The 15,085-nt window shown below is 45.2% G+C and overlaps 1 protein-coding gene across 2 annotated transcripts in view; it reads right to left on the bottom strand.

Annotated features, from left to right (window-relative positions):
• Positions 1-15,085, bottom strand: part of LOC145352569 (kinesin-like protein KIF26A) — a 213,028-nt gene that overhangs the window by 24,702 nt on the left and 173,241 nt on the right. Inside the window, exons 8-14 of one of the 2 annotated variants that reach the window (XM_080202602.1) lie at positions 13,044-13,306; positions 12,598-12,781; positions 11,575-11,734; positions 8,546-8,708; positions 4,514-8,003; positions 2,278-2,525; positions 1,693-2,078 (exon numbers count right to left, since the gene is read on the bottom strand). In XM_080202602.1, the coding sequence (XP_080058728.1) occupies positions 2,317-2,525; positions 4,514-8,003; positions 8,546-8,708; positions 11,575-11,734; positions 12,598-12,781; positions 13,044-13,306 (4,469 nt within the window). In that variant the 3' untranslated portion in view covers positions 1,693-2,078; positions 2,278-2,316. Of the gene's footprint in view, positions 1-1,692; positions 2,079-2,277; positions 2,526-4,513; positions 8,004-8,545; positions 8,709-11,574; positions 11,735-12,597; positions 12,782-13,043; positions 13,307-15,085 lie in introns of those variants that run through there. The other variant, XM_080202601.1, reaches the window with a different exon arrangement.

Here is a 15,085-nt window from a genome sequence, read left to right as displayed (position 1 = left end):
TCTGTAGGTTGCTTACTATGGTTTCGTTACCAGGGAGGATATCTTCCATGTGTACCATAACATTGTCAGGATCCTGAGAAAAACCGTGCCAAATTGCAAAGATAATTGAGAAACTATTAACATTCCACAACTGCTGAAAGATTGAAGCCAGTTAGAAGACAAGCTTAGAGAAACAATAAAAAAGACACCAGAGACTTCAATAATAAAGGACAGGACACGTGAATGAGTAGAATAGGCCTACTTTACTGTGGAACTAGAAAAATATTACAATAAGTTATTACTCATTATAAAAGTAGTTTACATTTAATTGTAGATATTCTCATTACTTTCGTTAGATTGTACAACTGTATAGATGATATGGACATGACATGGGTATGTTATAAGTGCAATTTCTACCAGTATGTCACATTTCTGTGCAAAAATATTTTAACAGCAAAAGCAACAGTTTTGTCCCCATCTCAAAAACAACCAGCACATGGCTCCTTGTTCATATTTTTATAGTAAATAAAATTTGCTTGGTAGGGTTTTGGAGATCATGTCCATCGAAGGATTTTTTTCCCATTTAAGCGAATGCTGGTCCCATGGAAAGGTCTTCACTTTTCTCTGAAAGCTGAGAGTGGCTACACCTCGGAACAATATGGAGAAGGGTCGCTAATTTCACAACAATCGATTAACCAGAGGACCCATCTATTCTGTCCTACCAAACTACGCAATATTTCCCAGGTGAAGCCAGAGCACATTCTCCGTGTGTGTGTGGGTGTCCTCCCACAGTCCAAAGATGTGCAGGTTAGGTAGATCAGCCATGCCAACACATTAGTGTCAGGGCGATTAGCAGGATAAATACATGGGGCTTTAGAGATAGGGTGTGGGTGGGATTGTGGTCGGCATGGACTTGATGGCCCAAATGGCCCTCTCCTGCACTGTAGGGATTCTGTGATTCAATGTGCAGCTTGATTGTTCAAAATCACACAATAATACCACAAGAAATGACCCGATTCAGCTGCTACATACCATCACCGTCATTCCATCTAGCCATGTTTCAATCAGACAATTGTCTAAGTCATCCTAAAGCACCAGCCAATTTACCATTTTCATTATAGTTAATTACTAAGTTGCCGTTGGCAACATGTCAAGCACTCCATGTATTTTGGGCAGAAACAGGTGTTTACTGAGTAGCTCACACCTCGTTAAGTTGCAATTCCCTTGTATACTTAATCACCTCTAACTGGTGTTGGGTTACAGCTCATATTGCTCTGTGCTGACTACAATAATAAACATGTTCAAAAAGTAAATGGCACTTCATTAAGATCCAATTACTTTGTGTGCATAATCCCCTCTAAATAGTGTGGATTACAGTTTCAAGACTGATCTGCCCCAGACTTTGTTCAATAACAATGCCATCTCTTTAAACTGTCCCAACACATATACAAAGTGCCTTAATACCAAATACATTGTTTTGAATGCCTTCATATCAATGTGCCCATTATACATAATTAGGAAGTTCCCTCTTCACACTGTCTGATCATAAATTAATTTCAGTACCTGCCTCTTGTTCTTCTCTTGCCCCTTGACTGCAAAACAGTTAATTTTGAGCTACCTCTAGGCTCAATCTGTCTTGGATCAGGCAATAGAGATGCTCCCCCTCCCCACTCCACCCCACCCCAGCCTGGGCCTACAGTTTCCGACCTTTGCCACTGCAGTGAGGAGTCTTTGCCACATACGGCAGATATTTTCAGCCATTCCTTTAAATGGCCACCGTGTCTCTGAATGTCGGATGCGCATTCCTGACGGGTGAGGCTGTGCAAAATTGGGGAACTATTCCCATGACGTTTGCTGACAGCCACGTTTATAGCTGGCTGCTGGGGTGTCACTGAAGGTCAGCTCCCTTGTAATAGCCACCACCCAACCTTCATTGTCATTGAATTATATCCAGGTGGAAAACTGAAATTCTGCCCCCCCCAAAGACTCCTTCCCACTAAAGGATTCCCGGGAGTCTGGCGTCTCCTCGGAGGCTCTCGGGAATGACAATTCTTTTTCGCGTTGAATGCTGTAGAAATTGAAGTAGAACAGCAATACATCTGTGGAAACAAAAGGGACAATATACAAGCTATTAGTTGGATGCGTGTGGGCTGGAGAACAGAAAACAGGTGGTTGAGTTACAGGCAGAGGGCAATTTCTTTTTCAAATTAACATTAAAGGCTGCTTTTTAATGTTCTGCTTAAATCCAGTTACGCACAACAGTAGATTGCATAGACAAAACGTTAATTTAAAACTCACCGGATTATCTGGGGCGCTCCAAGATGGGTGTTTTCCCCTCTAGAATGATTTTGATGACTGTTGCATCTCTTCCATTTCTTCAGGAGCATAGCACCTCAACAGTGTCCTTTCAACCTTTGAACAATTTTTTCTCACAAGCCTTTTCAGGTCACTGATTCGTTTCTGACAGGGTGGCGGTGTTGCCAATTTTTCACTGGGTGTTGGTGCCGAAGTGACTGCTCCAAAGAAAGCATCTTGATGTTTGTAAACTATTGATGAGAATAATAACTCTCTTGGTGAAACATGGCCATTGCTGTCTCTTGCTGAAGTCCACTTTTGTATAATCATCACCAGCTTATGATGTTACATTTTACTTGCATTCATTATTTAATATATTAATGAGGTTTATCAACTGGCTTCTAATTGGGTACCTCGAGTTACTATCGGCAGTATAGTAGATTCCCAAGAATAATAACCACAACTGCAGCATGTCTACAACACGAGAGATTCTTTCGGAGGCAGTCTGAGGTGAGCTGGAACTTTTCACTTGAACCCATGTGCCGGAATTTTACTGCCTCGTTTGCCCGAGGCTCACGAGGTCCTGCCCGAGGCCAGTGGCGAGCCTCACCCACCCCGATTCTGGGGAGAATGAGAAGGTAAAATTATGGCAATGGACTCAGAGGGTTAGGGATATTTACAGACTGGAGGCTGGTTCCTACTCCATTTACACTGCTTTGGTGCCTCGCTGCCACATAATTGGGTACATGGTCTGGGCTCAACGAAAGTAAAAAGATTCTATTGCTGCCACTCATTTTCATCAATAGCTTCTGCAGCAGGTTCCCTTTGCAAACCTGTCCTTTTAAGTTTGCCCTGAGGCCTGTAACAACACTGAATGCCAGAGATGCAATGGCGCCCTTTGCATCCATCATCGCTGTGATGTAAAGAATAGGAAATTATCACATGATATATTTTGCTGTTTTGTATTCTGTCATAATATGCTCACTCCAATAGTGTAGCCATACTGTGCACCGACCTGCACTCACTTCAGTCAGAATTCTCACTGGCTACTGTCTGAGTGAGGAACATGGCTTCACTTGACAACAAACTGAATTCTGACCCCGTCCACTCAAATCATCTTTTGCTTCCAGAGCCCAGAGGTTTAACACCTGCAAATCTGGTTGTCTCCAAAATCGAGGATTTGAACTCTTCCCAATTTTAGAAGGTGGCATTTGGATGACCGTTGATTAGCCGCCTGAGACTCCCTGTCAAAGTCAAAGTCTGAGTACCGACGTTTGGCTAGATACTGCTTGAAACTCTCATTCAGCAAGGTATCAATGCCTAGCCAGGTAGAGAGTTACAGGGCTAAAGTATACAAGACACTGAATTTCCCACCCCACCACACTGTTAAAAAGTCAGCAGAGAGCCCAGCCAGGGGAACACCAGTTGCCCAACACCCATAGCTTTAATAGATCAAAAGGTGGGATTTCTGCCCTTCAAGGACAGCTGTACAGTTTGGTCACCTTACTTAAGGAGGGGTATACTTGCATTAGAAGCAGTTCAGAGAAGGTTCACTATGCTGAAATCTGGGGCAGCACTGTGGCACAGCTGGTTAGCACTGTCGCCTTATAGCACCAAGGACTCAGTTTAGATTCCCAGCTTGGGTCACTGTCTGCATGGGTTTCCTTCGGGTGCTCCGGTTTCCTCCCACAGTCCAAAGGTTTAGGTTAATTGGCCGTGCTAAATTAACCCTAGTTAGGCGGATTAGTGGGTAAATATGTGGAGTTACGGGCATACAGCCTGGGTGGGATTGTGGTTGGTGCAGACTCGATGGGGCAAATGATCTCCTTCTGCACTGTAGGGATGCTTTAAAATGACGTTCGATAACATACTTTCTAGTGAATGGTGAACACCATACCATAATCTTACTTGTGGTCAGCTGAATAACATCAGCTAAGAGGTTACTAATAAAGTAGATTACTAATTACAGAAACCTGGAACTATACTTTGCAAATGTTATCACTTAAAAAGTAGGTCTTTCAAAAAAAATACATGAATGCGATACATCTTCACATGGCATAGCTTCATCACTGTTTGATAGAAGGGCAATTAGGGATGGGCAGTAAATGCTGGCCTCATCAGTGACATCCAAATCCCATAATGGAATGTGAGGTATTTTAATGTGTTCCTCAAGACTTATCTTTGAACTTTCCATTCTTAAGAACTTGAGCCAAATAATCAATAGACGAATAGAGCTTACCCGCTGTTCGCTTTTTGGGGGACTTTGAACTTCTGTTGCGGCCAGATGAAGACATTCCGCTTTCACTCATGGAATCATGTGCGGATGATGCGCTTCCCGTTGCCTCACTGTCACGAATCATACTTTCATAACCACTGCTGCCGCCACTATGATAAAAAAGAGCTGTTCTACCCATGGCTGGGGGCAACTCTCCGCTGAGAACACTGCTGTTGTCACTGCCATGCCCGCTGCTGTAGCGCTGAGGTCGCCTTGGCGCAGTTATTTTGCTGTACGGAGAAGGCAAGATTGGTATCTGAGAGATTTCGTCGCTGAGGTTGACCCCGCTGTCATTCCCACTGTCAGAATCTGTGGACCCCCTCAGATGGCCCGTTCTACCGGAAGATGCCCCAGATGCTAGCTCAGAGACGCGGCTGTTTGCCGCTCGCACTGCTTGCTTTGTTCCCATGATTGTTCCTTTGCCAGGTTTACAACTGGCCACCTGCGTCGAACGAGGTATAGTTTTCCCATTTGACGGCACACTGGAACTCCGTCCCATCGACTGAGTTAATGATTTGACCGACGTGCTCAGCCCCTTGACCCCGCTTGAAGAGAGACTCCGACATTTATTTCCCGACACCACAACCTTGCTGTTTGAAGTACATTTGGTTTGATTGGCTTTACCCGGCACGGGGGCTACAGCTGCGGGCGGCGGGGACGTTACAGGAGCTGACGGTGACACGCCGAGCCTCGGTACTGATCGACCTGCTCTGCTGTTGTTGCTGACCAGGTGGCCACTTTCCCTAGTCATGCTATGCTTGGATCCGACTGACGTGAGACTATCGCTTCTTTCAAGGGATAGCTGACTCCCACAGCGGTGCACAGCTTCAGGTTTAGGCATTCTGGATTTTGAATTTGAAATGTTTTTGACGGACATCTGATCGGATTTGGTGATTGTTGATCGGCTATTGTTACCTTCAGCAATACACAAAGCAACATTTAGTCTCCCATCGATTTCATCCTCGAATTTTGGCAGTGATACTTTAACTACCTCTGGAGTGGGGCATTTCTGGGCATTAGTTTGTAGAGTAACTCTGTTTTTTTGTTCTAGACTAGATTTACGGACTGGAGGGGCTGGAGGTATCCCATTGAGTCTCGGTAGCATGCTCGTTTTGGGTGCTGAGGCTTTCTTACATGCTGTTGACTTTAAGCTGCTGGTTACTGAAGCAAAATCTCGTTGATCTTTGGGTATAGCTCCAGCAGTGACACTGGTGTGCATTATTGGCATTGTAGCAACCATCGCATTTCCTTTTTTGCCCTGTGACACCTTTGCTGGCACATCATTTTTCCTTGCGCTCGCACCAATTGCCCCGAACTGATTTGCCACTTCGCACCCGTACACAACCCTCTGCGTACAAGAAACAGTCGTGTGAGATTTGTTGAGCCTAGGAATAGTTCCAGTATTCTGCGATGTTTTCACTTGCTGTTTTATTTGACTGTTAGTACCAGATTTGGGAGATGACTTCTCGGAAAGTGCTTGGTCCTCGGCCTTTGGTTCCAGTTGGCTATTTGTGCGTTGTAACCAAGGATCCTCAAGCTCGTTTTCAGGTTGTTTAGTGTCTCCACAATCTACTGTGCCACCGCCACGGGTCACAGATGAGGTAGGTTTCATTTTCCTGGGAAGACTAGTGTCACAAATAGGGTGCTCTTCAGAAATGACTAGGGCGTGACAATGTACTGGGGTGCTAGTTTTAGTTACCGATGAATTATTAGTGCTGGTCGCAACTTTGCCAGGAACCACTTTGGATAAACTTAAGGCATTGGAACCTTTGTTGGTGTTGACAAGAGCTCTGGTTGAATTGGTGCTTTCGTTACCGAGTTCAGGAGAACAGAATCTATCAGTCAAGGTGCTTTTTTGAGCCTGTGTCAGTGGCGCGCACATGTCTTGCAGCATGTTAGGTGAATTCAAATTAAAAGGCCCCAGAGACTTCTCACCGAAACTGTAGCAAGACTGCACGACAATGTCAGAGGGCTGTGCCCCATCACTTTCTACAGCACAAATACTCAATTCACTGAGCCAGGAACTAATTGACGATCGTCTGCTACTGCCGCAAAAAGAATCATCAGCGTGTGTCACAACATTCTCCATGCTTGCTCCAGCAGTGGCTGCTGGTGAGGTATAAGCTTCAAAGTCATCATTTATGCTACTAATAATGCTAACAGGCCGCGAGCCTGAGGCCAAGGCCTGCAGTGAACAATCGCTATTAAAGCTAATAATGCTAGCAGGTCGACCACTTTCCAGGATCCCTTCGAACGACAGCTCTTCCACAACGGTAAACACCAGTTCATCTTCTCCGTTCAGCTCCACAGGCTTCTGCAGGGTCACAGTGGCAGTCAGCATGTCACGGTCAATACAATCGCTCCGTAGTGCTGACCTTAAGCGGTTTATATCTGATGCCATGGATGGTTTATACTTGCTTCTGCAATGTGCAGCAGCACTTCCAGTTACAACGGACTCGGCCTTATTCATGGCCTGATGGCTCATTCCTACTGGAGGAGTTCTAATCACGCAGCCACTGGTGGATTCTGAACATGGTATCTTCCTGTCTCTTGTCTGGGGGGGTGGAGGTGCAGGGCTTGGCAATGGCCTGCGGTTGAAAAACATCTTCTCTCTCACGGCGGGCGCGGGTGTGGCTTGTGACTGCTTTTGTGCTTGCGGGCTGTTAGATTTCGGCACGTTTGGGGAAGCTGTGATTGTCTCCTTGTCTCCGTCTGTTCCAGTATTACCACTTAATTCCACCTTGCTTCCTTCAGCTTTGGTTTGCAGTTTGAAATGTTCGCTTGTTAGCGAGTGAGAGGGGCTCTTCACTGGAGATCCAATCGGTTGCTGCACAGGGATTTGGGTAAGGGGGCTCAGCCCTTTTTTGGGAGACACCATTTCTGCTGAAGAAAGCTTTCTATGTATTTGTGGAGAAGATTCTGGCGCCTTCTCAGTCGCAGGGGCAGACGGGGTCATCTCCTGTACTGTTATACATTGCACGTTCTCCATTCTGGTGGGGATTGAACTGTTACTACAGATGAAAAGTCCTTGCTCACAGGAAAATTTGATGGGCTCCTCACTTCCATCAATGCACTCTAGCCTCTCCTGCAATTCAGCAAATGTGTTGCATTTGAAATAGTCCCTTTCAGTCCTCTTACCATCGATTGCAGTTTCCTTGCCTTTCCTGGTATCATACCTCTTGTTCAGAGACGGGATAATGGGGACAAACTCTGGCGGTCCCTCGTTATCGGTAAGTTCTCGATCGGACAGCGCGGCGCCATTGGGACCAACATAAATAACAGTGTCGCATGATTGCTCACTGCTTGATGAATAATCTGGATCACTGGCTATTCCTAATACAGGAAGATTCGGATCAAGAGCTGTGGTCCTCGAGTGAAAAGGTCTTAAATGAGGTGGCCTTCGAATCCGACCTTCTTCGCAAGAACTTTCTCCTCCTGAAGAACTCGACGCATACTAGTTCAAACAGAAAAGAGCTTATTTTACACAGATAGAAGTCTGCAAAATTGCGACAGGCATAGATAGGGTTGACAGTTGGAATCTCTTTCCCCAGAGTTTAAATGTCGAAGACTAGGCGGTATGCGGTTGAGATGAGGGGGGAAAGTTCAAAGGAGATGCAAGTTTTTTTTTGCACAGTGAATGTCTGGAACAGTGTTGCCAAGGGTGGTGGTGCAGGCATTTAAAGGGGCTTTTAGAAAAGCACATGAATATGCAAGGAAGATAGTGATATGGACCAAGGGCAGTTAGAAGGGATTAGTTTAATTTGGCATCATATTCGGCACAACATCATGAGCCGAAGGGCCTGTTTGTGTGCTGTACTAAAATGGAATCACAAATTTAAAAGAAATGCAACTGAGGCAAAGGTTTGACTTTTAAACTTTACAAAACTGGATGGAAAGAACTTTGCTGTTATTTATAGTGACGGGGGTGTTAAATGTTTTCTAGGCCTACGGTTCAAACGAACATCATTTGATATTCCACTTGGAGCAGAGACTGACCTTAGACTTTTTCTTTCTCATGCGGTGAATCCGTGCTGCAAGCTGAATGCTTGTAAGGGTTTCTGCATAGTTGGCAGGAGAGTCTGAAATATGGGTGATCATAGTTGTCCTGCAGTTTATATTCCCCAGTGATTCCCTCAGCAACATGGTGAGTTTGCTGTCTCTAGATTGTACAACAAAACAAATACATTCAGGCACAAAGAGAGAGAGTGATGGATTAAGCATGTTAAGACAATCGTCTGTTTTATACATCCACTCAAACCAGTGCTTTCAAAATGTGCTTCAAAATGTCATTAGGATTAGATTGGTTTTAATGCTGCATTTTAGCTTGGGTGCAAGAATCCAGCAACATATAATTCTGTTGTTCAAAATTACTGTTTCCCAATGAAATCTCTTCAGGCGTGAACATTAACTTGGTTCTTATTTTTTTTAAATGTAGATAATATGTCCTTGTCTGGAGAATCCTTCATGTGGCTTCAAACAAATGTAAGCACAGTAACTGTTACTGTGGATAATTACAAAACCCGTGTTTAGCATAATTACAAAGCCTTCCTTAAGAAGATAAACAGATGCTTTTATTGTTGTCACAAACGTAATGGAAATGTTCACTTGCTGGCCTTGATTTGTGGCCACTGGCATTGAACTCAGAAAACATTAAGCAAAATGCCAACTGATTTGCATCCAAGTATGCAAAGCTATCTTTCCTTCAGCAACTCCTCAATAAAGTTTAAATTAAAATGATGGTGTGACACCACCAGAGCATTCTGTCCCCGTGCCACACTCTATTCATCAGCATGCTGGCTTTTCTCTTCAAATTATTGGTGGAAAGAATTTCAACCCGCAGATTTCTGCATTGTTGTTGAAGATAACTGTGTTAAATATTAGAATCATTGGATGGCATTTTCTGCCCCTCGCCCCAAGCAATGTATTTTCCAGTCCTGCTGATGTCTACGGGATTTTGCTTGCCTCAAACCCTCTGCCAGTGAAGAACACACCACAGGGATTACCATCAGCGGGACTGGAAGATCCCACTGGGCGGGGACAGCCAGCGAATTTCAGCCATTATTTTACGAAAGGGATATCTTGCACCATCTGCCTTCAGTTAGATCTTTTCATGCAGCAAGTTATGGTGCAAAACTGAAGGATGCAAGTGCAGGTTGATAATAGAAAGGTAATAGCAAAGGCACACCAGGACAGTGGCACAGCGGTTAGCACTGCTGCCTCGCAGCATCAGGGACCCGGATTCCATTCCAGCCTAGGGTGACTGTGTGGAGTTTGCATGTTCTCCTCGTGTCTGCGTGGGTTTCCTTCTGGTGCTTCTTTTTCCTCCCACAGTCCAAAGATGTACGGATCGAGTTGATTGGCCATGCTAAATTGGCCCTTAAGTGTCAGTGGAATTAGTAGGGTAAATATATGGGGTGAACGGAGATAGGAACTGGGTAGGATTGTTGTCGGTGCAGACTCAATGGGCCAAGTGGCCTCCTGCACTGTATGGATTCTAGGACTTGGTAAATGGGAAGATCAATGAAAGAAGAGAAAAGGAAAGTGAATTATATCCAAATCAGATTCGGAAAGAGAAATAAAATGTCAGCAAAGAAACATGCAGAGAACAAAAAGGAAGAAAAACATTTCAATAATCTAAAACATTTCAAATTCTAATTTCTGGGACAAATTTACTACAGCAACAAAGAGATTGAACAATTTTAACCGTTTTCTTTTTAGGCTGGAGAGGTTGATTGGCATTGCATTAACAATGATCACATAGGCGCTTAATCACCATCCTGAACTTGGGTTTAACGATCGAATAATGCTCAAAATCATTCAATCCTCTATAAAATAACCGGGTGGTGAGGGACAAGATGTCATTTGTGCAAAGCAAACAGCTGAGGTGCGTGAATCAACTGCCAAGTCTGGAGATTCTCAACCCGCATCAAATCTCTTCATCTGAATTTGCTGGTATATTTGTTTTATAATAACAGCATGCATCACTGAAATGCCATTATCTTCCAGAAGGATTCAGCCCAGTGTGTCCCCCTGGTGAAATCTGTTAACTGAACACAGTCCAAAGTTCAAGCCTAGAATCTTTGCGATCCACGGTAAAAGTCATGTTAGGCAGCTAATTGTTAAGTGTCGAGAGTCTTCTCATCCTAGTTTGCTAATGAATATATAGATCTGTTTTTAAATGAACAGCATTGAATTTTGGCTAGTTTGCAACCTTACAGTTAAGAATTAGGAGTGCCACGCCTGACCTTCACCTCTAACCCTGCCAAAGTCTGCAGGGTCAGTGAACAATTGTACAATTTGAATGAGTGGCTGAGGTCCACTCTGGGACATGGAAGATGCCAGAAAATTTGCAGTAAATGTTGGGCGGGGAAGAACTGATAAGCAGGGGACAATTCTTCTGTTCCTGAGACCCGTAAAACTAATTCAAAAAGTAATGCTCTGGCATCCCCTGCCACCCCCAACCTAGTTGGTTGGCTGGCAGAGTCCAGGATCTTTTGTTTCCCCCACCCTCTGCCAGCAGAGCCCTCTCCCATCCCCTGCTCCACACCAGCTCCCCCATCTCCAGCAAAACGCAAGGACAAAACACAAGTCCAAAGGTGTGCAATTAGGTGGATTGGCCATGTTAAATTGTCCCTTAGTGTCCCATGATGTGCAAGTTGGGGGATTAAGAGGATACATGGAGTTATGGGGATAGGGCCCTGGGTAAGATACTCTGTTGGAGAGTTGGTACAGACCCGATAGGCTGAATGGCCTCCTTCTGCACTGTAGGTATTGTGTCACCCACATGCCAGGAAACGTGGGCATAAGATTGGGTCATGGTTTAACTCATTGACCTGGTTACAATGGCAGCCCACCGTAAAAGCTACAGATTTTAACTTGCTTTTAAAATGAGGAAGGGACATTAGATCAAAAAAAAAGCTCGGCTTTTTTTGCCTTTAGAAATCCATATTACTTTTAAAGTCATGGTCACTTCTTACATCTTAATAGCTGATAATCCCTCATAATTCACCATCCACGTTACTTACTTGTATGGAACGTGTTTGGCACCATTGACTAGCGCCAGAATGACATTGCCCAGGGCTGAAAGCGACAGACAGAGGCCACCACCCCCATCCCGGCTCTTGCTCAAAACCTTCTCACAACTTCCCAGATCAACAAGATGCAACCGACTCCTCCCTCCTGACACTGCAAAAAAAAACCGGCAAGGTACACAAAGCCACTTAGAGATCCTGAATGTATTCAGCTAACAGTAACAAATTGGTATCCATCTTAAATATTAATGACAGGCAAAACGTGGGGATTTCTGCAAGGTCAGATAGTAAATCACCATTTGTGTGCACGGTGGTTCAGTGGTTAGCACTGCTGCCTCGTAGTGCCAGGGACCCAGATTCGATTCCTGGCTTGGGTCATTGACTGTGCGGAGTCTGCATGTTCTCCCTGTAACTGTATGGGTTTCCTCCCACAGTCTGAAAGACGTGCTGGTTAGATGCTTTGGCCATATTAAATTCTCCCTCAGTGTACCTGAATAGGCACCTGAGTGTGGCGACTAGGAGATTTTCACAGAAAATCATAGAGATTATAGAATCCTACAGTGCAGAAGGAGACCATTCGGCCCACTGAGTTTGCACCGACAACAATCCCACCCAGGGCCTTATCCCCGTAATCCCACATATTTACCCCGCTAATCCCTCTAACCTTCGCATCCCGGGACACTAAGGGACAATTTAGCATGGCCAATGCACCTAACCTGCACATCTTTGGACTGTGGGAGGGAACCAGAGCACCTGGAGGAAACCCACGCAGACATGGGGCAAATGTGCAAACTCCACACTGACAGTGACCTGAGCCGGGAATCGAACCTGGGTCCCTGGCACCGTGAGGGCAGCAGTGCTAACCACTGCGCTGCCCCACAGTAACTTCATTGCAGTGTTAATGCCAACCTACTGGTGCCAATAATAAATAAACTTTAAACACAAATCTATTATCTGAAACATTAACAGTATACATGAATCTAACAGAACAGAATTTTTAATTTTGAGCAAACGTACTTCCCCCTTTGCCACTCTTTTCCATTCGGTATTGGTAAATGTGAAGGGTAAAGAGCATGTGGGAGTTCCTTCTCTCCTCCTCATCACAATCTGGCCTACTGGTCCTCCTGGAGGCTATTGCTGCATCAAGGAAGTAGGCGGCTTTCTCTGCCGTGGGGGCTCTCAGCTCACTTTGATTCTGAAGCTGCGTACGAAGAGAAATATATTACTAATTGGAAGAGGGTTGCATTTCTGCTCAACAGATTAGCTCTCTGGGGCAATTAACAACAAAAATATGTACACCAAGGGAGCAAAGATGAAAACTAAGTCAAGAGAGTGGCAGTGACATTTTAAATATAACTGGGATGTTTCAAAGACCCTTCAACACACAATGGAAATGCAAAAGGTAACAGAAACGCTATCAATGTACTCGCAAATGGTAGAACTGTGTACAATAATAAAAATACCTGAGTCCCACAGATCGGATCCTCTCTGAGGTAGACACCAGGAGACTGACCGTCCTGGAGGCTGCCAGTGGCCACTTCAGATAGCAAATCCCTCAGGTTTTCATCCTTGCCCCAGATCTCCACTGCCGACACCCTGACCGAGAATCGAGTGCCAGTCTTCTCCTTGCGCTCGTTTATTAGCTTAAAAAGCCAGGATATTGCACAGGGAATAACACCAAGATTTTGCATTGAATTGTCTTTTCCTATCATCGTGTACGTTTTTCCTGGAATTGAAATGCAAGTTTGAATGTTAGGCGGTTTTGGGCTCTTTAGCAGCTCAGAGAAGGACAGATTACACACACTTGGACTGTTTTTTTCTTTCAAATGCAATGTTTTGAGGGACGGGCCTCGTAACTGTACTGCTGCTGGGCTGTGGTCACCAGACAGATGTCTGCAGCACATTGCCACAACATCTGGCACTCTGGAGGCCACATCAGCCAATAGCATGGGACCCAGAGCAGATTGATTGTGTGTTGTGTGTGGGGAGGGGGGGTGGGGGGGGGGGAGCGGGTGGGCAGCTCAAACAATTTACATGGTGCCTGAGAAGCACAGACAGACAGTTTCTGGTCCTCACCAGCTGTGCAAAATCCGGTTGTGCAGACACAGGCTCCTTCCTACAGTCTTCGCAAAATATCTCGATGTTAACAGATCCCAATACGCCTCTTAAAAAAGGCATACAAAGGCTAGATTGGGAGCAGAAATGAGATAGTACGCTATTTCCCACCATTTCCGTGGGGTTGCCATTGGATTTCTAACTAGCACGGTTCAGGAAAACCTTCCCAAGCATTTACTTATCATAGAATAGAATCCCTACAGCACAGAAGGAGGCCATTCAACCCATCAAGTCTGCACCACTTCTCTGGCAAGGTATTTTACCCAGGTCCTTTCCCCCATCCTATTCCCATAATCCCACACACTTACTATGGCTAACCCATCTAAACTGCACACTCTTTGGACACTAATGGGCAATTTGCCATGGCCAATCCATCAAACCTGCACATCTTTGAAGTACGGGAGGAAACTGGAGCACCCAGAGGAAACCCACAAAGATATGGGGAGAAAGTGCAAACTCCACACAGACAGCGACCCAAACCGGGAATCAAATCCAAATCCCTAGCGCTGTGAGGGCTAACCACTATACCTATCAGTGTCCCATCTCAAGGGTAAAGATATAGGGACATAGTTAAATGAATGGACATGCACAGTACAATGTCAGTATTACGTGTCTGAATACTCAGTTACAGAATTGATTTAATAAGTGTCATAAGATCAAGCACACCGTTCTTAATTCCTGTATATTAATGTGCGACTGTGATTGTTAGCAAGATCATGTGTCTTATGCCCAGCTGTTCTCCAAGTATACTCTCCAGCCACAAAAGGAAGTTGCTTACTAGTGGAGGCTAGTGGGATGCCTGTCAAAACACTGACTCAGTTAGTCTGCAGCGAGGCTTTCAGCAAAAGAAGCCCCATGAAAACGACACGGGGCAGAGCTCTGGAGATCACCGGACAAGTGAAGCTTAAGAGGAATCTGCATTTGATACAGATAATTCTATTAATCCTAATGGCAAGGATTAGCACTTTTGTTGCCACCCTCATTGGGGATAAGGTGGTTGGGGCAGTGGGGCTGGGGGTGGGGGGGAAATCCCACTACCTTTCTCCCACCATCCATCAAGACCAGTGCAGAAAAGGTTCTTGAGGGCGACTCTCCCAGCCCCCTGCACTGCTCGAGTAGTGCAACAGGCTGGGAGACATCAGCGGAGGTCATTTCGTGAGCCTCCCAGCACAAATCTTGAGCATCATCAGCTCCTGATTTCAATGTCACTAGCAGCCTGGGACTGAAGTCTCCAGGCCCAATTGCTTCTCCCCCACCGCCAGGACTGGATCACTCCAGCGGGGTTTACTATTGCTCTGTACAAAAACAAACGGGGAACAGACAGTCCAACCCCGCTGGCGGGAAGGGAAGCCATGAGGTCATCACAGGAGGTTGGCGGGGGGGGGGGGTG

The sequence above is a fragment of the Carcharhinus amblyrhynchos genome, chromosome 14, assembly GCF_965287045.1.
Source record: "Carcharhinus amblyrhynchos chromosome 14, sCarAmb.v2.hapA, whole genome shotgun sequence".
Lineage (NCBI taxonomy): Eukaryota > Metazoa > Chordata > Chondrichthyes > Carcharhiniformes > Carcharhinidae > Carcharhinus > Carcharhinus amblyrhynchos.
Note: the sequence above shows the minus strand (reverse complement) of the source record. Positions and strands in the feature narration are given on the sequence as shown.